General features: G+C 55.5%; 1 protein-coding gene and 1 long non-coding RNA gene across 3 annotated transcripts; one reads left to right on the top strand and one right to left on the bottom strand.

The window, feature by feature from the left end:
* The first annotated feature begins 420 nt into the window (after window positions 1-420).
* Window positions 421-23219, top strand: zgc:113263 (uncharacterized protein LOC503753 homolog). 2 transcript variants are annotated; one of them, XM_060049435.1, is made up of 24 exons: window positions 421-776; window positions 2195-2397; window positions 2688-2792; window positions 5624-5719; window positions 6122-6232; window positions 6710-6833; window positions 7234-7657; window positions 8887-8957; window positions 10367-10628; window positions 11233-11474; window positions 12064-12292; window positions 12722-12921; window positions 13147-13223; window positions 13614-13771; window positions 14375-14520; window positions 15585-15822; window positions 16064-16182; window positions 17834-18077; window positions 18717-18856; window positions 19358-19601; window positions 20128-20288; window positions 21295-21541; window positions 22042-22166; window positions 22566-23219. In XM_060049435.1, the coding sequence occupies exons 1-24, from the start codon at window positions 737-739 to the stop codon at window positions 22598-22600; spliced, it is 4041 nt and encodes a 1346-aa protein (XP_059905418.1). In that variant the 5' UTR covers window positions 421-736; the 3' UTR covers window positions 22601-23219. The 2 variants fall into 2 exon arrangements, with proteins under 2 accessions (XP_059905418.1, XP_059905419.1); XM_060049436.1 differs by having other exon boundaries at window positions 8890-8957.
* Window positions 2804-4011, bottom strand: LOC132455576 (uncharacterized). Its single transcript, XR_009525295.1, has 3 exons — window positions 3801-4011; window positions 3400-3631; window positions 2804-3178 (listed from the first exon to the last, which is right to left on the bottom strand). It is a non-coding gene; the product is annotated as an uncharacterized LOC132455576 (long non-coding RNA).

A 23219-nucleotide genomic window follows, 5' to 3' on the forward strand; every position in this document is an offset into this window, starting at 1 on the left:
ACAAATGACGTCCAGGTCATATGTGGGCTCTTCCAAAATAAAAGTCTTTGTTTACGCACCGATAGATCTGGATGAAAATGTAACTAAGCATTCTCTTTATCGCTTACCATATACGCAAACAGCAACTACCGAATTCTACAATTAAAAATTCTACAATTATAAATATCTAATCATAAATCCTGTAACTTGCAAATTGTCTCTGTATGGCAGTTTACACGCTCATTAACATTTACACTTTCACTACAGAAATGTCCAATACCTAAAATATATTGTTACGTTTCGCTAAGTCGCTACAAAGAGAACATTTTATCATTATTATGATTCACAGGTTCAAGCGTGCAGAACATGCTTTTACTTCGAAAATATTCCAATCCGGAAGTTACTTTAAGGACTTCGAAGACGACCCTACAGCGCCACCCTGCGGGGCGGAGCCGGTCGGGTCTGGTCTCCTTCAGCCAACCAGGGACGAGGGTTTCCCGTGATCTGGACTGAAGCGGATGAGACCAGAACCTTTGTTCTCCCTCCACCCACTCCCAGAATGAAAATAAAGCCCTCGTTTTAAATGGCCGGCCGATGTTTCCGATGCATCTCGCAGGATCTGCAGTGATCGGCTGTGCTGAGCATTGTTTTATTCTACAGTAGCCGTGTGCGGACAGCAGAAAGCAGTGTGCGGGTTGGTTTTTCCCTCCCGGAGGAAACGAGGGGCTCTTTTTTTTTTTTCACTCCCCGTAACCCAATGGAAATTAAACACGGAGCTCAAAGTGACTGCAGTCGAGGTGCGTGTATTCCGTGCTTTAACCTACTAAGTAGCAAGGCAGAGTTCAACTCGAAGCCGCAGGTCAAAAGTGCGCTTTGATCCTCATGTTATGAATGCACATGTTATCATTGCACATGTTGTTCATGGTCGATGTGTCAGCGGCGTCCAGTCCACAGGTCAGCGGCAGACCCCGTACTGATTGCCGCAGTAGTACTCCGCTGGTGTTTCTCTTTGTTTTTGTTATTTTGCGTGCAGAGCTGCTGGGGACTGTAACCTGTGTGTGTGTGTGTGTGTGTGTGTGTGTGTGTGTGTGTGTGTGTGTGTGTGTGTGTGTGTGTGTGTGTGTGTGTGTGTGTGTGTGTGTGTGTGTGTGTGTGTGTGTGTGTGTGTGTGTGTGTGTGTGTGTGTGTGTGTGTGTGTGTGTGTGTGTGTGTGTGTGTGTGTGTGTGTGGTTACTGGGAGGATGCACTGCCCTCGCCAGTCCCACATGTGTTGTCTTTCGTTTCAGGAAGCTATGTTTATACCGTCACTAATTGACCTTAAGTATATTCTGAAGTAGCACTCAACTGCGATAGCCCATGTTGTCGGAGATCTTCAATTCATACTGATGTATCCATAACAACAGATATATATCCATAACAACAGATATATATCCATAACAACAAAAATAATCATCGGTCACATTATCTACTCTAAAGATGCGACCAGGTGAACCTGAAATCAATTAGAACAAATAACCATGGTGACAGACGACAGTGAAAATACAGCTCATGTTTATCTCATTCGCTGAGAGGGCAGGAGTCACTACAGGAAACGTAGTAGTCAGTATTCAAACAGAAACCACAAAGGGCAGAACTCAGGAAGCAGAACCTCAAGAATCTGGTGCAACTTTTGTTCCTGGTATTGAAGACCCTTTTGAAGAACACTTAACAATTCTGAAACATTCGTACTTAGTGCTAATATCTTACACTTTTATATTCATTAAAGTTTAAGATGTTAGTTAATTCATTAATTTATTAATTAATTCATAGATGATTTTATGGTAAATCTTCTGGCCTAAAACATTTCACTAATTGTCGAGAGGTACATTTATAAGACATAGTTGCAATAGTTCAATTTAAATAATTTGTGCTTTTCATTAACATACCGTCATATGTCGAAGGAACATAAAAGGTACGCAACTACACAACTCGAAGCAAGTCCTTTTTTTCAAATCTGAAAAAGTATCGGCCAAAACCAACTCGGATCAGGTTTGTGGATCAGGTCAGAAAATAACGGAGCGTTCACTGGCTATGAAAGACTCCTCCTGATTGGTTTGTTGGTGTTTAACCTCTCTGTCTGTCTCTGTCTCTCTGTCTCTGTCTCTCTCTCTGTCTGTCTCTCTCTCTCTCTCTCTCTCTCTCTCTCTCTCTTCTCCCCCCCCCCCCCCCCCCACAGGGAATGAGTTCCCCGTGGCGTACCTCCGCCTCATGGCTCCGCCCCTGCAACTGTTCTCGGCTGCCATGTGGCAGGTGGTGCAGCAGGGACTGGTGGACAACTATGGGATGCTGGAGGAGTTTGTCACCATGGTGACGGAGCTGGTCCCCCAGCTGATGAGCTACAGCCAGCGGGCGCAGCTCATCCTGGGGCTCAGGGCCCGGGTGAGGCCCGGTCCCACTGTGTCTGTTTGTGTCGTCGCCCATGGCGGACTTGCTTTAGGTCGAAGATCTTTAAAACGATTTTTAAACGCCGTCATTCAGGTTTTTTTATCGCTCAAACGTTCTGCAGTTCCACCCTGACACAAGTTCGGGTAAGAAGAGTGTGTGTGTGTGTGTGTGTGTGTGTGTGTGTGTGTGTGTGTGTGTGTGTGTGTGTGTGTGTGTGTGTGTGTGTGTGTGTGTGTGTGTGTGTGTGTGTGTGTGTGTGTGTGTGTGTGTGTGTGTGTGTCCAGCTGGTTCTGGAGCTGTGTCGGAGCACTGAGCCGGTGGACCTCCAGACCATCCAGCCCCACCTGGACCGGATCAAGGCTCCGAGCAGCACGGCCAACGACCCCCACGTGAGTGACCCCCGACCCCCACCCTGAACACCATCTGGGCGCGTTCCCTCTCCTTGACGGACTCCTCCGTTCATCAGCGGGTGGATTGACCCGGGAGAGACCAGCTCAGTTAGTTTGTTTTTCCTGTGTTTGAAACATTTGAAACATCATTTTGGGGATTTCGTTCTCCGTGCTCCCCTAGGATTGGAGTTCATTCTAAAACAATGTTCCCCCAAAAGAATCGACAGAGCTGCATGAAGCATTCCAGTGAGTGACAGATGACAGCACTCCATAAACATGACGTTGACTCTGGTCACAGCACACACCTTAGTACAGCAGTGACTGTTTACAGTCCAACCAGCCTGTCAACAGCCTGGCACCAGCCTGTCACCAGCCTGTCACCAGGCCTCAATAGCACTAAAGGGTGGACACAGAACCAGCAGAGCGGACCAGCAGAGCGGACCAGCAGAGCGGACCAGCAGAGCGGACCAGCAGAGCGGACCAGCAGAGCGGACCAGCAGAGCGGACCGCGTGGGGCGGGTGCTGGTCCCCCCCCGGGGCGGTGGATCACGGAGGAGTCCCGTCTCGCTCCTCAGCCCTCGTGGTTTCGGCTCTTGTCGTGGTCGACTTCAGTTGGATGTGGAAGTTAGGAAGCTCCAGGTCGGGAGGTCAGATCTCCGTATCTCTGAGTTAGAGAAGAGATGTCGTGTTGTCGTCAGGCTTTGGTTCTCTCCGCCGCGTGCGCACGGAGCTTTGGACGCGTCGGCTCAATGACTGTTGCACAATCCGGACCACGTGCTTTAGGGGAAGGACAGGGCGAAGGTCAATGGAAGTGGTTCAACTCTACCACTCACTGGGCCCTGAACACACACACACACACACACAGACACACAGACACACACACACACACACACACACACACACACACAGACACACAGACACACAGACACACACACACACACACACACAGACACACAGACACACACACACACACACACACACGATAGGACGCCTCCCTCTAATATTCACCCTGGGGCTCCAGTCTCCTCCCAGTGTAACGAGGGATGCGTGGACTCCAGGATGTGAACGTGTTTCACACACGTTTAGTCGGAGCTCCCGAGAACACAGAGAGTTGGTGTGTATTGGAAGGAAGCCTTTTGTCAGGGGGGGGGGGGCGGGGGTGTGTGTGTGTGTGTGTGTAAGGAAGTGTCCTCCCATGTGTATTTATGAGGGGTTAGGGGGGGGGCATGTCGATAAGACTTAATCCATGCTATGTTTCGTAATAACCTTTGCGCAGTCCAGGCCTTCTCATTCATAAGGGCAGAGGTCAAACTGGACCAGTGAGTTGTTCATGGTCCAGGAGTGAGTTGGACCAGTGAGTTGTTCATGGTCCAGGAGTGAGTTGGACCAGTGAGTTGTTCATGGTCCAGGAGTGAGTTGGACCAGTGAGTTGTTTCCTGGTCCAGGAGTGAGTTGGACCAGTGAGTTGTTTCCTGGTCCAGGAGTGAGTTGGACCAGTGAGTTGTTTCATGGTCCTGGAGTGAGCTGGACCAGTGAGTTGTTTCCTGGTCCATGAGTGAGTTGGACCAGTGAGTTGTTTCCTGGTCCAGGAGTGAGCTGGACCAGTGAGTTGTTTCCTGGTCCATGAGTGAGTTGGACCAGTGAGTTGTTTCCTGGTCCATGAGTGAGTTGGACCAGTGAGTTGTTTCATGGTCCAGGAGTGAGTTGGACCAGTGAGTTGTTTCCTCGTCCATGAGTGAGTTGGACCAGTGAGTTGTTTCCTGGTCCAGGAGTGAGTTGGACCAGTGAGTTGTTTCCTGGTCCAGGAGTGAGTTGGACCAGTGAGTTGTTTCATGGTCCAGGAGTGAGTTAAACTAGTAAGTTGTTTTATGGTCCAGGAGTGAGTTAAACTAGTGAGTTGTTTCATGGTCCAGGAGTGAGTTAAACTAGTGAGTTGTTTCATGGTCCAGGAGTGAGTTGGACCAGTGAGTTGTTTCATGGTCCAGGAGTGAGTTGGACCAGTGAGTTGTTTCCTGGTCCAGGAGTGAGTTGGACCAGTGAGTTGTTTCATGGTCCAGGAGTGAGTTGGACCAGTGAGTTGTTTCCTGGTCCAGGAGTGAGTTGGACCAGTGAGTTGTTTCCTGGTCCAGGAGTGAGTTGGACCAGTGAGTTGTTTCATGGTCCAGGAGTGAGTTGGACCAGTGAGTTGTTTCCTGGTCCAGGAGTGAGTTGGACCAGTGAGTTGTTTCCTCGTCCATGAGTGAGTTGGACCAGTGAGTTGTTTCCTGGTCCAGGAGTGAGTTGGACCAGTGAGTTGTTTCCTGGTCCAGGAGTGAGTTGGACCAGTGAGTTGTTTCCTCGTCCATGAGTGAGTTGGACCAGTGAGTTGTTTCCTGGTCCAGGAGTGAGTTGGACCAGTGAGTTGTTTCCTGGTCCAGGAGTGAGTTGGACCAGTGAGTTGTTGACCTCTTGAACACCAGGACTTCCTCAGGCCTGCAGGTCACCAGACGTGGGAGTAGAAGGAAAGCTTCCCCGGTGGTTCTCTTCATTGTGAAGCCAGAGGGAAGAAGGCAGGAGAAGAGGAACGCTAATCAGCCTAACGACTCCTCCACCGTCGGCCCTGGTAGCACACACGTCTAAAAGCGACCTGGAAGTGTGAAATGAAGGAAGACGACGTGCAGTGAAACACGACGGCTAATAAACTAAAGTCAGGCCGGACGATCCTTCCGATGGGAGTTTGACACGGCCTGCCTCCTCCCGCTCCCTTCCCGAGCCGTCTCCTCCTGTTTATATTCGGTTGGGTTCATTATTAGTTGGTGAGTTATCCTAACGACCCCCCCCCGGTGCCACAGGTCACCGTCGACCAGGTGGAGGAGTCGGAGGTCAACTTTGTGGAGCTGGTGCACACTCTGCTGGAGAGCCCTGCGGAGAAGGCGCACTTCTTCCAGGTGAGGCACGCACGCACACGCACACGCGTACGCACGCACACGCACACGCACGCATGGCGATCTGTGCCCGGCCGTTCCCATGGATATGCATTATGGGAAACGTTGGCACTCTCCGTCGACAGTCGGAATGCTGCTTTGTATTGTTGATGTTAATACTGACGCATAACAGTTCATGTATAGGACCAGAGCTTTAAACGTTATGTGCCATCAACTGTACATTTCGAAGCTATTCTCTATACTCTCTATATGTTTATAACTGTCAACCGGTCTCTCCTCTCTCTCTCTCTCTCTCTCTCTCTCTCTCTCTGTCTCTGTCTCTGTCTCTCTGTCTCTGTCTCCCTCTCTCTCTCTCTCTCTCTCTGTCTCTGTCTCCCTCTCTCTCTGTGTCTCTGTGCGTTCTAGGAGGTCTACCCGGAGCACTTTGGGTCAAAGTACGACACAGCGCTGGAGATGTTGGTGTGGGAGTTCATCTCCAGACTGGACGAGCTGCTGCCCATCCCAGACTTCACACAGGTGTTCATTTCATCCACCATTCAGAGACTCAGTCTAATCCGTGTTTAGAAGCACAAACACAGATAAGACCGGGAGTCCAGAGTGAAGTCAGATGTTTGACTGGATGCTGTGCTTTTTCTTAGGGAAGCAAGCAACAGTTATCACAGTCGTCAAGGACAGAGATAGATTCAGTGTGAAAACATGTACTTGTTACCGTGGCGACAGTTGTTTTTGCTGCATGCCACATTTGGCAACAGCCGTTTAGCAAAACGAATTATCTCTTACTAAAATAATAATATAATACGTTTTATTTTCTTACCTACATGCCCGAATCTGCAGTGAATCCTAATAATTAATAATGACACAATAAACAATTACAAAATAATAACAATTATTCTAGTAGAATAACAACCTAATAAGCGCTGAACAGACGATAGCCTGATGAGTGGCTGCGCTGCAGTGGGCTGCTGGGCTGAGCTCGTTGACCCCCGCCCGCAGATGGTGGAGTGGCTGGTGGGCGTCCCCTCCTTCCTCCACGACACCCTGCAGTCCTTCAGGCAGCGGGAGGACATGAAGGTGGCCCTGGAGCACCACGGCAACCTGGAGCAGTTCGAGGAGAAAGGTACGCCTCTGAAGGGCTGGTTGGGGTCCCCGCAACGCGAGGACCACGCAGACGCTTCGACGCAGTCGTGATCCTGTCTTGGTTCTGCGTCGGGTTTTAGTGAGCGGACCAATCACAGCCCTCGCTGCTGCGCCGCCTCGACGCAAGGTTACAACTTTTGTGAGGCGCACGTCCGGCCCTGGCGGTGAACGCAAGGAGGGTCCGCAAGACGTAATGGGTCCGTAAAGCCCCTTGCGTTGCGGGAATGTGGGAGGAATGATCCGCCCTGAAGGCTGAGGAACCGTCGCTGAAGAGTGAAAGCTGCTTGTGTATCTTCTGGCGCTTGTTCAGACTTGGTGGATTCGTCTTTGTTGAAAGGTCGTCTGCATTCCCTTGACCCTTCCTCCCACTTTCTTCCCAGATCCCAGTCTGCTCCCGATGGACGACTGCATCCTCTACTCCCTCGCCCTCCCGACGAAGACCAGGATGGAGGTCAGCTCGGCGTCCCACTCCCCCTCCCAGGACGTCTCCCTGCTCCCCGACGTTCCCAACACCCCGACCAGCGCCGAGGACCGCGGCCGGCGGAGCGCGGAGCGGGCCCGACTGAGGCGGGAGCGCAGGGAGGCCGTCGCCGGGCAGATTAGAGCCGAGAGCGAGTCATTGGACGACTCGGACGCCATGTGTCCGCCGGACGCCTCGGGTCCCGCGGACGCCCCGCCCCCCACGGAGCTTTCAGCCGACGACGACGTCTACATCTCCAGGGGGGGGCGGGCGCTGAGGAAGAGGAAGATGAGCCGGACGCCCGAGCCCCCGGCGAAGCAGCCCTCGAAGCGACCCCCTTCCCAGTAAGACTCCGCCTCCCACGGAATAGAACGCGTTCCATAAAGGCTCCGCCCTCAACGCAGCGACCCGGGCTCGAGTCCTGCCCGTGGTCATCTGCTGCATGTCCTCCCCTCTCTCTCCCCTCTCTCCCCTCTCTCTCCCCTACCTCCCCTCTGTCTCCCCTACCTCCCCTCTCTCTCCCCTACCTCCCCCATGCCTCCCCTCTGTCTCCCCTACCTCCCCTCTGTCTCCCATACCTCCCCTCTGTCTCCCCTACCTCCCCTCTCTCTCCCCTACCTCCCCTCTGTCTCCCATACCTCCCCTCTCTCTCCCCTCTCTCCCCTCTCTCTCCCCTACCTCCCCTCTCTCCCCCATACCTCCCCTCTGTCTCCCCTACCTCCCCTCTCTCTCCCCTACCTCCCCTCTCTCTCCCCTACCTCCCCTCTCTCTCCCCTACCTCCCCTCTCTCTCCCCTACCTCCCCTCTCTCTCCCCTCTCTCTCCCATACCTCCCCTCTCTCTCCCATACCTCCCCTCTCTCTCCCATACCTCCCCTCTGTCTCCCATGCCTCCCCTCTCTCTCCCCTACCTCCCCTCTGTCTCCCCTACCTCCCCTCTGTCTCCCCTACCTCCCCTCTCTCTCCCCTACCTCCCCTCTCTCTCCCCTACCTCCCCTCTCTCTCCCCTACCTCCCCTCTGTCTCCCCTACCTCCCCTCTGTCTCCCATACCTCCCCTCTGTCTCCCCTACCTCCCCTCTCTCTCCCCTACCTTCCTCTCTATCTCACTCTATATTAAAGCATTAAAATGCAAAAGAAAAGAACATCAGTGTGTCTCTTACGGAGCCCTGAGGAACACCAGTTTAAATTGGATACATGGTCAGGATGTACATCCCTTCCTCGTGTTACCATGGTTGACACGGCGATGGTCCCAGGGTTATGGACGTGGACAGACCTACAGCCCCGTTACCCGACTGGTCCCCCGTTCATCCTGTCCATCAGCGGTCGACGCACATTAGCGCTGTCTCTAATCAGTGCTCCCACTGCGGGTCGCTGCCGTCTGTCCGCCACTGCCCTGTTTTAAAGAGGCGGCGGGGGGATTAGTCATCGACAACACCTGCCACCTGTCCTCGGGTTGCATCCTGAGAGACAAGCCCCTCCCCTTCCTGTAGACGACTCTAACCCGCCCACGTCACTCGGATGACTCAAGTCTCTCTCTCTCTCTCTCTGTCTCTCTGTCTCTCTCTCTCTCTCAGCAGGGAGCCCAGCCTGGAGGTGGATAGCTCCGGAGAGTCTCCGTTGATCTCCATATGGGGAGAATACACAGGTCTGCCTGTCTGTCTGTCTGCCTGCCTGTCTGTCTGTCTGTCTGTCTGTCTGTCTGCGCCCCTTCACCCTCGACTCATTTACATAGCTCTGTCTTCCCATTTCTTCCACTTCTCTTTTTTTTCTCTTTTTATTCCTTTTCTTTTCTCTCTTGTGTCTCTCTCTCTCCGTCTGTCAGTCAGTCTCACAGACTCTCTCTGTCTCTCTAAAGCTTTTTGTAGCCGTTTCACTCGTGTCTTTTAACAGTCCATGACATGTTGTTATCACCATGCCCTCTCCACTGTACTGACTCCTCCCCTCTCCACTGTACTGACTCCTCCCCTCTCCACTGTACTGACTCCTCCCCTCTCCACTGTACTGACTCCTCCCCTCTCCACTGTACTGACTCCTCCCCTCTCCACTGTACTGACTCCTCCCCTCTCCACTGTTCTGACTCCTCCCCTCTCCACTGTTCTGACTCCTCCCCTCTCCACTGTTCTGACTCCTCCCCTATCCACTGTTCTGACTCCTCCCCTATCCACTGTATTGACTCCTCCCATATCCACTGTATTGACTCCTCCCCTATCCACTGTACTGACTCCTCCCCTATCCACTGTATTGACTCCTCCCCTATCCACTGTACTGACTCCTCCCCTATCCACTGTACTGACTCCTCCCCTATCCACTGTACTGACTCCTCCCCTATCCACTGTATTGACTCCTCCCCTCTCTACTGTACTGACTCCTCCCCTCTCTACTGTACTGACTCCTCCCCTCTCTACTGTACTGACCCCTCCCCTCTCCGCTGTACTGACTCCTACCCCTCCCTGTACTGACTCCTCCCCCTCCCTGTACTGACTCCTCCCCTCTCCGCTGTGCTGACTCCTCCCCCTCCCTGTACTGACCCCTCCCTGTACTGACCCCTCCCTGTACTGACCCCTCCCTGTGCTGACCCCTCCCTGTGCTGACCCCTCCCTGTGCTGACCCCTCCCCCTCCCTGTGCTGACCCCTCCCCCTCCCTGTGCTGACCCCTCCCCCTCCGTGTGCTGACCCCTCCCCCTCCTTGTGCTGACTCCTCCCCCTCCCTGTGCTGACTCCTCCCTGTGCTGACTCCTCCCCCTCCCTGTGCTGACTCCTCCCCCTCCCTGTGCTGACCCCTCCCCCTCCTTGTGCTGACCCCTCCCCCTCCTTGTGCTGACTCCTCCCCCTCCTTGTGCTGACCCCTCCCCCTCCTTGTGCTGACCCCTCCCCCTCCTTGTGCTGACTCCTCCCCCTCCCTGTGCTGACTCCTCCCCCTCCCTGTGCTGACTCCTCCCCCTCCCTGTTCTGACACCTCCCCCTCCCTGTGCTGACTCCTTCCCCTCCCTGTACTGACCCCTCCCTGTACTCACTCCTCCCCCTCCCTGTACTGACTCCTCCCCTCCCCTGCAGACCCCCAGGCGCCCTCCGTGCCGGCGGAGGCGGCGGTAGAGAACAAGGCCCCCTGGTCGGACGAAGAGACCCTCCGGCTGCTGGAGATCTGGGGGAAGGACTCGGTGCAGCGGGGGCTGCAGGGCTGCATCAAGAACCGCCACATCTTCTCGCTCATCGCCCAGAGGCTGGCGGAGCACGGACACGTCCGCAGCGTGGAGCAATGCCAGGTCCGCATCAAGAGGCTGAAGAAGGCCTACCGCCACTGCCTGAAGAGGAACAGGTGGGTGGAGGAGGAGTTGGTGATGGTGGAGGAGGTGCTGGAGGAGGTGGTGGTGGTGCTGGTGGTGGTGCTGGTGGTGTTGTGGGTGGTGGAGATGTTCGTCTTTCTGTCGGTCTCTGGAGGTTACGCAGTGCAGGGTTGTGATATTTGGATTGGACATAAGCCTACGGATCTGGGATCTGATGCAAAGAAAAACAAAAAAAACTTTTATATTCACACTGTCTGTGTTCACACTGTGTATTTCACCATCTGTGTTCACACTGTGTATTTCACCGTCTGTGTTCACACTGTGTATTTCACCATCTGTGTTCACACTGTGTATTTCACCGTCTGTGTTCACACTGTGTATTTCACCGTCTGTGTTCACACTGTGTATTTCACCGTCTGTGTTCACACTGTGTATTTCACCGTCTGTGTTCACACTGTGTATTTCACCGTCTGTGTTCACACTGTGTATTTCACCGTCTGTGTTCACACTGTGTATTTCACCGTCTGTGTTCACACTGTGTATTTCAACGTCTGTGTTCACACTGTGTATTTCAACGTCTGTGTCCACACTGTGTATTTCACCGTCTGTATCCACACTGTGTATTTCAACACACAGAAGAAAAACCACCAATAAGACGGAGTGCAAGTTCTACGAGCAGCTGGAGGGCGTGCTGGGGGGGCCGTCGGGCGGCCCCAAGGTGACCTACGACCCGGAAGAGGAGGAGGAGGGGGAGGGGGACGAAGAGGAGGAGGAGGAGGAGGAGGAGCTGAAGCAGGAGGAAGAGGAGCTGAAGCAGGAGGAAGAGGACGATGAAGACCTGCAGATTCTCGGCTGCCCCAGTCGAGAGGTGATGGGAGGTGAGGGGGATCTGTCCTGGTTTCGGTTTAATCGCGTCCCTCCTCCGTTCATTCCATTCAGTCGTTTCCTCGCTTTGTCTCCATAAGCTGACTCGACTGGATGTGACATGAGGCTCTGTCTAGCTTAATGGACAGCCATCTTATTAACTTCATGGTTAGGAGGTAAATTCCCCCTCGATGCTGAGAATGACCTTAGTGTTGTGAGACAAAAATAAAAAGGATAGATGTATATATATTACTTTTTATTTGTGTTTGTCTCTCTTTAAAGCTGCACTATATATCATGTTGTCTACTGCCGCTATTTACACCATTTAAAAAACCTCTAAACTAGAAAGTCGCTCAAGAATGCAACGCAGCCGTCAACGATTGAATCCATCCAGAGGCATTTTCTCTATAAATCGTTTTTTTGACGTCCCCTTTTCTAAAATCGTTGACTAACTGTCGACCTAAAAGTATTTATCTCTGAATGCAGCTCCACCCCAAACCACTAGGGGCTGCTCATGGGACAGCCTACATAGTGCAGCTTTAAGGTATCTCACTTTTCATATATTTTTTTTTACACAAAGCTAACTTTTGACTCTGCCGCCAGCGGAAGCGCCCCGAAGCGTTCCGTGGACGGACGCGGAGACGCAGTGCCTGGTGAACATCTGGGGGAAGGACCAGGTGCAGCAGGGGCTGAAGGGGGTGCAGAGGAGGGGGCCCGTGTTCCCGTCCATCGCCCAGATGATGGGCGCGCTGGGCTACTCGCGCAGCGCCGAGCAGTGTCAGAGCCGGCTCAAGCGCCTCAAGTCCACCTTCAGGCAGTGCTACAACAACAAGTACGTCTGCTCTGGAGCCGTCCCGTCACGGCGTCATCGTACTCATGAGTTGGTGGTACCCACCGTGGGGCGCATGTTCTCTTTGTTTTTCGGTTGAATTTACATTTAAAAGTCGTAAAAAATGTAATGTGTGGTCTCTCCCCCTCCCTCTCTCCCCCTCCCTCCCTCCTCCACCTCCCTCCCTCTACCCTTCCCTCCCTCCCTCTCTCCCTCCCCTCTCTCTCTCTCCCTCCCCCTCCCTCCCTCTCTTCTCGCCCTCCCCCCCCTCTCTTCCTCTCCCTCCCTCCCTCCCTCCCTCCCTCCCTCCCCCCCTCTACCCTTCCCTCCCTCCCTCTCTCCCCCTCTCCCCTCCTTCTCTCTCCCTCCCTCTCTCTTCTCGCCCTCCCCCCTCCCTCTCTCTCTCTCCCTCCTCCCCCCCCCCCCCCCCAGCCTCCAGGGGAAGCGGCAGGTGGAGTGTAAGTTCTATGAGCAGCTGGGCCGGGTCCTGACCACGGACCTGTCGTTCTCTGAGGCGCCGCTGGAGGAGAGCAGCGACCCCCTGGACCCCCTGGACCCCCTGGACCGCCCCGAGCAGGAGGACGAGGAGAGGCCCACCCACGCAGACCTCTCCGCCTGGCACCGGGAGATGGGTACGCAGGGGGGGGGGGGGGGTTCACCAGAGTGGTCTGCTGTGGTTCACACCTTACCAACGTGTGTCAGCTGGTCAAGTGGTTGTGCTGTCGTATTTATCAGTGATCCCAGTGTCCTATAGGGTTTATTTTGGTGTTTATTTTATAAAGTGCGTTGTGTCTGGGTCCCCTAACCCGGTCAGTGTGGTGGAGCCCTGACGTCCTCCTCTGTGTCTGCGCCCCTAGGGGCCGTGGAGCGTCGGAAGGTCCCCTGGTCGGACAAGGAGACGGTCATCCTCCTGGAGCTGTGGGGCGACCACCACGTAAGAGAGCGCGTTCATCAGAATGCATCATGGGAGTTCCTCGTCTGCGCTACTCCGCCGTGATGAGAGGACGCCAGAGAGCAAAGTAGTTAACCTCCTCGGTTAACGGGAGGTTCCTCGGTTAACGGGAGGTTCCTCCGGTTAACGGGAGGTTCCTCGGTTAACGGGAGGTTCCTCGGTTAACGGGAGGTTCCTCGGTTAACGGGAGGTTCCTCGGTTAACGGGAGGTTCCTCGATTAACGGGTTGTTCCCCCGTTAACGGGAGGTTCCTCGGTTAACGGGAGGTTCCTCGGTTAACGGGAGGTTCCTCGGTTAACGGGAGGTTCCTCGGTTAACGGGAGGTTCCTCGGTTAACGGGTTGTCCCCCCGTTAACGGGTCCTTCCTCTCAGGTTCAGTACAGTCTTCGGCGAAGCCCCCACAACGGACACGTCTTCACGGACATCTCGGAGAAGCTGGGCGCCAACGGGTTCTACCGCAGCGCCGGCCAGTGCCACACCCGGGTGAAGAGGCTGAAGGCCCGCTACCGCCAGGCCCGCGAGAACCTCAGGTACCACCGGGGGGCGCCACCCAACGGCCGTAACACAGTGTGGACCCTGCCCCCCTACGGGGCCCGGGGTGGGGCCCGGGGCGGTCTCGGAGCCTAGGGTTAGGGCGGAGCCTTGAAGGCCTCTCTTGTGGGCGAGGGGGGTGGGGGGATTTAAACTCAGTGTTTTAGGTTGGGGGGTCGACACCGTATCCACTACGTGGCTCAGGAGGTAGAGCGGGTCGCCTGGCAGTGTTGCCACAGTTACCTTGAAAAGTAATCAGATTACTGATTACTAGTTACTCCTTAAAATCGTCACTTAGTTACTTTACTGATTATTTAATTTTAAAAGTAACTACGTTAGATTACAGTTACTTTATTAGTTACATTTTGCTGCGACAACACCCCTGCCGCCTCAAAATAAAAAATTACGACCGGTTTACTAACTTTTTGCCTCCCCCCGGTCAACAACTGGTCTACTGTGTGTGTGTGTGTGTGTGTGTGTGTGTGTGTGTGTGTGTGTGTGTGTGTGTGTGTGTGTGTGTGTGTGTGTGTGTGTGTGTGTGTGTGTGTGTGTGTGTGTGTGTGTGTGCACTCCTAACCCGTCCCTCTCATCGTCGTGGGCAGAACGTCGGGGACGGATAAGATCGACTTCAAGTTCTACGACCTCCTGGAGCAGATCGTGGAGAAGCAGCCGTCGACCTCCTCGCTGCTGCTCCCCGACGCTGCGACCGTCTCAGAGGAGTCCGACGGGGAGTCGGCCAACGGCGCCGGTAGTTCACCTGTACCTCCAGGGCGTTGAGCAGACGCTTCTACCCAAAGCGGCTTACAATGAGTACATTTGTCATAAGTGAAACAATATATCGCTGTCAGCACAGTAAAGAAGTTCATAGAACCAAGTGAAAGTACTAACACTCGCTAGGCTAACCCACTCCCTGTGGGCAGCAGTGATAGCAGCTACTGCAGATGCTACACTGTTGGGTACTGTGAATAAGTGCAATGTGGATCAAGTGGGTAACACTCGCACACGGGACAATGGTCACCTCGGGATTCACCGGGAGTATTGAATGTTTTCTAAGTTCGACAGAGAGACATGACGATTTGTTTTCAAGCGTTTGAACCACGTAAACATCACCAGAAATGAGGCGCAATTCAGCCGCATGCACTTGTGATTGACACGCAACATTTAACCCCCTTGAACCAATCAGGGAAGAGATGCTCCGATTGGTCAGAAACGAGCCGGGCATGGCGTTGAATCGAAATGACGTCCTACAGATCTGCGACTTTAAAGGTCCCGTATTATACCACCAGGTGTGAGTGTGATTAGCTGGTAGACTGATCTGTCCAGCGCACACGAGGACACGCCCACTTGTGCCGTCACTCGAGGCAGTAGAGGCTGATCCCACTCCCACCTGGTGGTATGATACGGGACCTTTAAGACATCCTGATATTCTCCCAGCGCTTCACTCGTGTGTGAACACACGACCCTCCAGATAACGGCTCTGATGCCGCTTTCAAAAAGCTGGGAGGTTCGGACCTTAACCTGAAGCGCAAAGAGGCCCCAGCGGCCATCAATACTCTAGTCTCACCAACGATCCGTTTTTTCGGTTTTATGTCGTAGCCTGCGAACCTCCGAGGGGCGTTTCCTGACCGCTCGTATTTCAGAAGGAGGGAAGGTTTACGTTTAGACGCGTTAGAGCTTCCGAACCTCTGAGCTGTGGTGAAGCTCCAGCACCACTCATCTCTCTCTCTCTCTCTCTCTCTCTCTCTCTCTCTCTGTCTCTGTCTCTGTCTCTGTGTCTCTCTCTCTCTCTCTCTCTCTCTCCCCTCCCTCCAGAGGCCACGGCCTCGTCTAAGCCCAGCCTGTGGTCTGACGAGGAGACGCTGGCTCTGATGGCGGTGTGGGGCGAGGAGGAGGTGCAGCGGGCGCTGCGTGGTGCCGTGCACAACGGCCACGTCTACGCCGAGATCTCGGAGCGCATGAGGGGGCGGGGCCACGGCAAGAGCCAGGAGCAGTGCCGCTGGAAGGTCAAGGCGCTCAGGGCGCACTTCCGCCAGTGCTACGACCGCAAGAAGTGAGTCTGCTGTCTGTCTGTCTGTCTTCCTTATGTCTGTCCTTGTGTGACGTCTTTGTGTTTTATGTGTGTCTGTGCTGTTGTCTGTATCCGTCCGTGTGTGTGTCTGTCATTAGTACCTCCCATAGTAATATCTGTTCAAAATTGAACGCCTAGATCTTTAGTCTTCCAAATATTGGTTTAAAGATATTTCGTGCAGATATGTGACTGAGGTCATTTGTTGTTTTACTCCTTGCTCCAGGCGGTTGAAGAGCAAGGTGGAGTACAAGTTCTACCCCCAGCTGGAGGCCATCCTGGGCCAGGAGGTCAACGACGAGAGCGAGGTCAAGGAGGAGGAAGAGGAGGAGCAGGAGACAGCCGGTAGGGTTACCTTCCTCTCCATGACGGCCCACCCAACCCGTTGAGTGATGAGTTAGTCCCTCTGTTAAGGGCTGATTGTGGTCCCACGTCCACGCAAAGCAAGGGGGTCTACGGACCCCTCACGTCCTCGCGGACCCTCTTTGCGTCCACAGCAAGGGCCAGACACGCGCCTCCCCAATACGTTTACCCTCCGTCGAGGCGACGCAGCAGCGAGGGCTGTGATTGGTCCGCTCACTAAAACCCAACGCAGAACCATAAAGGTTCAGGACTGCGTCGAAGCGTCTGTGTGGTCATAGCGTTGTGGGAACGTGGGACCATAATCTGCCCTTTAGTCCAACTGTCACTCAAACATTTAGACAAACTGTCACTCAAACAGATGGACCAACTGTCACTCAAACAGATGGACCAACTGTCACTCAAACAGCTGGACCAACTGTTAGTCTAGCTGTCGCTCAAACAGTTAGACCGACTGTCGCTCTAGCTGTCACTCAAATGGTTAGTCCAACTGTCACTCCAAACTGTTGCAGTGCAGTATATTGTAGTGATGTTTATCACCGACAAGCACCAGACAAACCCTCTTCTTCTGTCTATTCATTAGTGCGTACGTTTAAGTGTCTAGGCTTTTGGCCGGTGGAAGAAGTGGTTAAAGGGATCTATGGATATATAGTGGTCTCGTCTGGAGTAGCACGTATATCGCCACCTAGTGGACGATCTGGGCAACTTCAATCGATATGAGTGATTACTGGTACGGAATCTGCCTGTTTTCGGAATCGGCCGATTGGGACGGCCTTGGGCCTGCAGCGAAACACCGGCCGCGCCGACCGGGTCTGTCATCGCGTTGTGATGGGATCCTAATCACTATCATTCACTAAACTAGCAATAAATCATTCTGTAGTATGACCAATACAGCATTGGAAGCAGTCAACATATAAAGTCTTTCCTTTAGGCAAGGCCGATGTGTTGAGATGAATTGATATTATAACATATTTTATTTAACTATTGAATTGTCAAATAAAAATTCATACAAATCTTATGGTGCACTCAGACTCGGCCATCTGGCCGTGGCCGTTGGCCGTCGCAACTGTGGCCTGGCCAGGGTAGGCTCTTGTACATACGTCATCACCAAGCGTCCGCTGCATGGACAATAATAAAGTCTGCCGCCAGTCAGAGTTTTAACAAAAATGGACAACACAGAGAACACAGTTCACACTTTGCTGAGTCTGTTGCTTATTTGGAGCCGTTCTCAGATAGAGCCCACTCTCACTGCTGATTTTTTCGAGTACGAAAACAAGCGTAAACATCGCTTGACGCCATGTTTACCGTTTCATGGGAAAGAAGGCTCGTCGCCTTTATCATGTCCGTGGTCGTCGCATGGACTATACGTCATCCAGCTCAGGTTGCGTAGCCGTGCGTGTGCGCGTGTCGGCTCATTAGCATCTGTACCGTAGCGGCCCGTACCGTAGCAGCACACCTCTCCCAAGTGGCCAAGTTGGCCTGGCCTGGCCAGACTGGCCACACTCACACTGGCAGATTTGAGCGCGGTTAGGTGTGAACGGCCACGGCCACGGCCAGATGGCCTAGTGTGAGTGCACCCTTACTGTTGCTGTAAAGTCTGTCTCTAACCCCCCCCCCCCCCTCTGGGCCCCTGCAGCAGGCGCCAACGGGGCCAGCGGGGCCAGCGGGCCGTGGTCGGAGCCCGAGACGGTGGCGCTGGTCGGGCTGTGGGCGTCGGCCGAGGTGCAGGACAGCCTGCGGGCGTGCGTCCACAACAGCCACATCTACGGCGAGCTGGCGGGCAGCATGGCGGAGCTGGGGTACCCCCGCACGGCCGAGGGGTGCCAGGCCCGCATCAAGAACCTGAAGAAGACCTACCGCAACTTCTGCAACAGCCGAAGGTAAGGGGGGCGGTCTGAAGAAGACCTACCGCAGCCTCTGCACGGGGGGCTGGTCGACTGGACGGCTGGTTATCGGTCGCCTGCCTGCTGGCTGGTTAGGGTTAGGGTTAGGTTGGTTAGTGAGAATGTAAGCTAGTAGGCTTGTGGTTTGGTCTTCATTTTAATTTACAACAAATACAAATTCCAAATGCTGATTTGTAATTTCACTCTACATTTGTAGCGAGGCCCCCCGGGGGTCGATGAGGGTTATGGAGGCCAGGATAGAGGGGACTCAGGCCCCAGGCTGCTGGCTGGACCCCCAGGCTGCTGGCTGGACCCCCGGGGGTCGATGAGGGTTATGGAGGCCAGGGTAGAGGGGGCTCAGGCCCCAGGCTGCTGGCTGGACCCCCGGGGGTCGATGAGGGTTATGGAGGCCAGGGTAGAGGGGGCTCTGGAGGACGGAGACGAGCAGAGACAAGAGTAGGACAGCCACACACAAGTGGTGTGTGTGTGTGTGTGTGTGTGTGTGTGTGTGTGTGTGTGTGTGTGTGTGTGTGTGTGTGTGTGTGTGTGTGTGTGTGTGTGTGTGTGTGTGTGTGTGTGTGTGTGTGTGTGTGTGTGTGTGTGTGTGTGTTCTAATACTCCCCCCCCCCCCTCCAGGAGCGGGGGCCACCCCATGCTGTTCACCTACTACCAGCTGATGGAGCCAGTGCTGGGGGACAGCGGAGCCCCCCCCTTCGACCCCACCGGGGGGGACGGGGGGGCGCTCTCCCTCCTGGACCCCGAGGACGACCTCCTGGGTAGGGGAAAGGTCACACCACGGCATGGGGGTACGGGGGGTCATGGGGTATGGGGGGGGTCATGGGGTATGGGGGGGGTCACGGGGTACGGGGGGGTCACGGGGTACGGGGGGGGTCACGGGGTACGGGGGGGTCACGGGGTACGGGGGGGTCACGGGGTACGGGGGGTCATGGGGGTACATGGGGTCTGGGGGGTCACGGGGTACGGGGGGTCATGGGCTATGGGGGGGTCATTGGGTACGACGGGGTACGGGGGGTCACGTCGGGGTACGGGGGGTCACGTCGGGGTACGGGGGGTCACGGGGTACGGGGGGGTCGTGTGACAGTGTGGGGGTTGTTTCTGGCCTTTTAATGTTCTTTTGCGGATGTTGGGAATATTGAACCAAAGGGGAGGGGGGGAGGGGGGGGCACTAAGGAGCCGCCACAAACTAACCTCCTCCTCCTCCTCCTTCTCCTCTTCGTCTTCCTCCTCTTCCTCTTCCTCCTCGTCCCCTCCTCCAGCTGAGGCCTCCCCGGGGGGCCAGGCGGAGTCCAGCCGTAAGATGCCGTGGTCGGAGCGGGAGACGGAGACGCTGCTGGCCGTGTGGGGGGAGGACGGGGTGCAGCTGACCCTCACGGCGGGCGGCCGCACGCGCCACCTCTACGACTACATCTCCCAGAAGATGCGGGGGCTGGGCTTCGGCCGCTCCCCGGAGCAGTGCTGCACGCGGCTCAAGAGGCTCCGCGCCGCCTTCCACCACGACAAGTAGGGGCTCCCGTCCGGACCGCCGGGGGTGGGAGCGGCGGGACCGTCAGCGGTTAGGGAGCGTCGGAGACGTTGGGACCGTCGAGGGCGCTGGGGTCGTGGGGCGTTGGGGTCGTCGGTCGTCAGGGACGATGGGGCCGTCAGTGATTTGGGAGCGTCGGGGACGTTGGGACCGTCAGTGATTTATTTCAGGCCATCGTCCGTTCAGAGAGCTGATGTTAAGAGGGAAGGGAGCCCCACCCCACCGCGCCGGGCCGGGGCCGAGGCACCGCGCCGGGCCGAGGCACCACGCCGGGCCGGGCCGGGGCCGAGGGGCCGAGGCACCGCGCCGAGGCGCCGGGCCAGGGCCGGGGCCGAGGCACCACTCCTACCTCACGCTTTGGAGCTGCTCCTGGCCCAGGACCCGCCAACTAAGTGTTTTAAAAGACTTTTCCGTTGCTATCGTGACTTCAGAGCGTGTGCTTCTGTTGGGACCGCCGTGAATCACAGACCTCCCCTGACCGACGTGTGGTTCCTCCTCCTGCAGGAAGGACTTCAAGTACTTCGACCAGATGGAGCAGATCTACAACAAGGTGATCAGCGTGGACGAGGGCGACGAGGACGACGGGGGCCTGGGGGAGGACCCCGGCCTGGGGGAGTACCCCAACGAGCTCATGCCCGACCTCCCCGACCTGGACCAGGACCTGGGTGAGTGGCGCCCCCGGTCTCAGGGGGGGCATCTCGACGTGACGGCGGGGGTCTTCTGAGCGCTCTGCTTGTGCCGACTGGCAGGGAGGGGCTATGGTGCCGTGTCGCCCTCTGTCGTCGTTATGCCGACCGAATCACCGCCAGCCAGACCCATCCTTAATGTGTCCTAACGTTCCACCTCTCTCTACATTCCTCCTCCTCCTCCTCCTCCTCCCTCTACTCCTCCTCCTCCTCCTCCTCCTCCTCCTCCTCCTCCTCCTCCTCCTCCTCCTCCTCCTCATCCTCCTCTCCCTCCTCTACTCCTCCTCCTCCTCCTCCTCCTCCTCCTCCTCTCCCTCCTCCTCCTCCTCTCCCTCCTCCTCCTCGTCCTCCTCTCCCTCCTCCTCCTCCTCCTCCTCCTCCTCGTCTCCCTCCTCCTCCCCCTCCTCCTCCTCCTCGTCCTCCTCTCCCTCCCCTCGTCCTCCTCCTCCTCCTCCTCTCCCTCCCCTCCTCCTCCTCCTCTCCCTCCTCTCCCTCCTCCTCCTCCTCCTCCTCCTCCTCCTCCTCTCCCTCCTCCTCCTCCTCTCCCTCCCCTCCTCCCCCTCCTCCTCCTCCTCCTCTCCCTCCCCTCCTCCTCCTCCTCTCCCTCCTCTCCCTCCTCCTCCTCCTCCTGCCCTCCTCCTCCTCCTCTCCCTCCTCCTCCTCCCCCTCCCCCTCCTCCTCTCCCTCTCCTCCTCCCCCCTCCCCTCCTCTCCCCCCTCATCCTCCTCCTCCTCCCCCTCCCCCTCCTCCTCCTCCTCCTCTCCCTCCCCCCCTCCTCCCCCCCCTCCTCCTCCTCCTCCTCCCCCTCCCCCTCCCCCTCCTCCTCCTCTCCCTGCCCTCCTCCTCCTCCTCTCCCTCCTCCTCCTCCCCCTCCCCCTCCTCCTCTCCCTCTCCTCCTCCTCCTCCTCCCCCCTCTCCTCCTCCTCCTCCTCCCCCTCTCCCTCTCCCTCTCCCCCTCCCCCCCCCCCCCCCCCCCCCCCCACAGCAGCCCTCCTCCCCGCGGCGGACGGCACCAAGCAGACGTGGGGCGAGGAGGAGACGGAGCTGCTCCTGGAGCTCTGGGGCAGCGACGGCATCCAGGAGGCGCTGAGGAGCTCCAACAAGACCAAGCCGGCGCTGACCCAGGTGTCCCGGGCCATGGCGGGGGCCGGGTTCCACCGCACCCCCCAGCAGTGCCAGACCCGCATCAAGAGGCTCAAGAGGAGCTTCAGACGCTTCGTGGAGGACAGCCGGTGAGCGGAGGGGGGGGGGGGGGGGGGGGTAGAGGGGGGGGTGGGGGTGGTGGTGGTGGTACTGGGGGGGGGGTGGGTGGAGGTGGGGGGGGGGGATACTGGTGGTACTGGTGGTTGTTGTTGTTTTTGCTAATAAAGATGCGCTCTGATCTATTCCAGATCAGAGTCTAGTTGGGCTAACACAGCTTAACACCCTTAGCCTTTTGGGTAGCCTGTTGTTTTTAGCCTGGGGATGAATAAAGTATCTTATCTCTTGATGGTCTACTGACCGCGGTACGCTAGGACATGTGTAAATATATAAACCTAATTAATACACAAAGGGTCCATATTATTATTGATCCTGGTGAAGTCTCCGCTCACGCTCCACATTCTGGGGCTCCAGGGTCTGTCGTTTTTAATTTCCTTGAATCCACTGATCCCCTCAACGGCTCCATAACTGACCCAAGCCGCCATTCGTTGGTTCTGCTGTCACTCACGCTGTTGTGGCTTCCTGTCTGCAGGGGCGGGACGGAGAAGCAGGAGTGTAAATACTTCGACCAGCTGCTGCGTGTGTTTGGCGCGCAGTACGTCGACGCAGACCTGCTGGACGCAGACCTGCTGGCCAACGCCCCCCTGGACCTGCCAGGTGAGCGCATGAATTAGAACCACGTCCAGGTGAGCGCATGAATTAAAACCACAGCCAGGTGAGCGCATGAATTAGAACCACGGCCAGGTGAGCGCATGAATTAGAACCACGGCCAGGTGAGCGCATGAATTACAACCACGGCCAGGTGAGCGCATGAATTAAAACCACAGCCAGGTGAGCGCATGAATTACAACCACGGCCAGGTGAGAGCATGAATTACAACCACGGCCAGGTGAACGTATGAATTAGAACCACGGCCAGGTGAGCGCATGAATTAGAACCACAGCCAGGTGAACGTATGAATTAGAACCACTGTGAGTGCATGAATTAGAACCACTGTGAGTGCATGAATTAGAACCACTGTTCCTTCCCAACGTCTTGACCTTTTCCATCCTGCAGGTTCTCCAGAATCTAGCAACGGCCCATCGCCATAGTAACCAAGCCACGCCGAGCGGGCGTGGCCGACGGCCGGCCGGGAGGCGCTGACACGGAGCCCGGAGGTCGGGCGCAGAGGATTATTTTTGAACACGGATCCGAGTGCTGTTGAGCAGATAGAAAGAGTTTTATATAGCCCTTGTATAGATTTGTATAGGTTTGTTTGTGTGTGCGTGTGAATGAGAGGAGGGATGCTGACACAGAATGAATTCATTATTATTATTAAGGGCTGTTGCTTGTTTAGCATTATTAGCATCTGGGCTAATCAGGTCTTATTTTATGTCATCTGTCCATCCAATGCTAGCTGCCCGCTACTGTTACACTGGAGGTGATTTGCACTAAATAGCGCTGGCTAGATGTCATGGCGCCCAGGTGTACCAGCAGCCAGCGTGCGCTACGCTCGTCATCGGCTCATTCCCATTCCAGTGCACTCTTGTAAACATTTGTTGGCCTTTTTTATTTTTACATTTTATATTACATTTTGTGCCATATCTCAATCCTGTTGGGCCACCGGTGGTTATGCTACCACACTCTCCCTGCTAAAACGAAAAAAAGTGGGAGATGATGATGAACTGTAACACCAAATTATTGTTTTTATTAAAGGTGCTGTAAATGTGA

The sequence above is a fragment of the Gadus macrocephalus genome, chromosome 4, assembly GCF_031168955.1.
Source record: "Gadus macrocephalus chromosome 4, ASM3116895v1".
Classification (NCBI taxonomy): domain Eukaryota; kingdom Metazoa; phylum Chordata; class Actinopteri; order Gadiformes; family Gadidae; genus Gadus; species Gadus macrocephalus.

Bases quoted from the DNA above. Each gene is read 5' to 3' on its own strand.
- zgc:113263 (XM_060049435.1), top strand. From the start codon at position 737: ATGGAAATTAAACACGGAGCTCAAAGTGACTGCAGTCGAG. The intron at 16,183-17,833 runs GTAGGGTTACCT...GGGCCCCTGCAG, and splicing joins GGAGGAGCAGGAGACAGCCG to CAGGCGCCAACGGGGCCAGC. The intron at 18,078-18,716 runs GTAAGGGGGGCG...CCCCCCCTCCAG, and splicing joins AACTTCTGCAACAGCCGAAG to GAGCGGGGGCCACCCCATGC.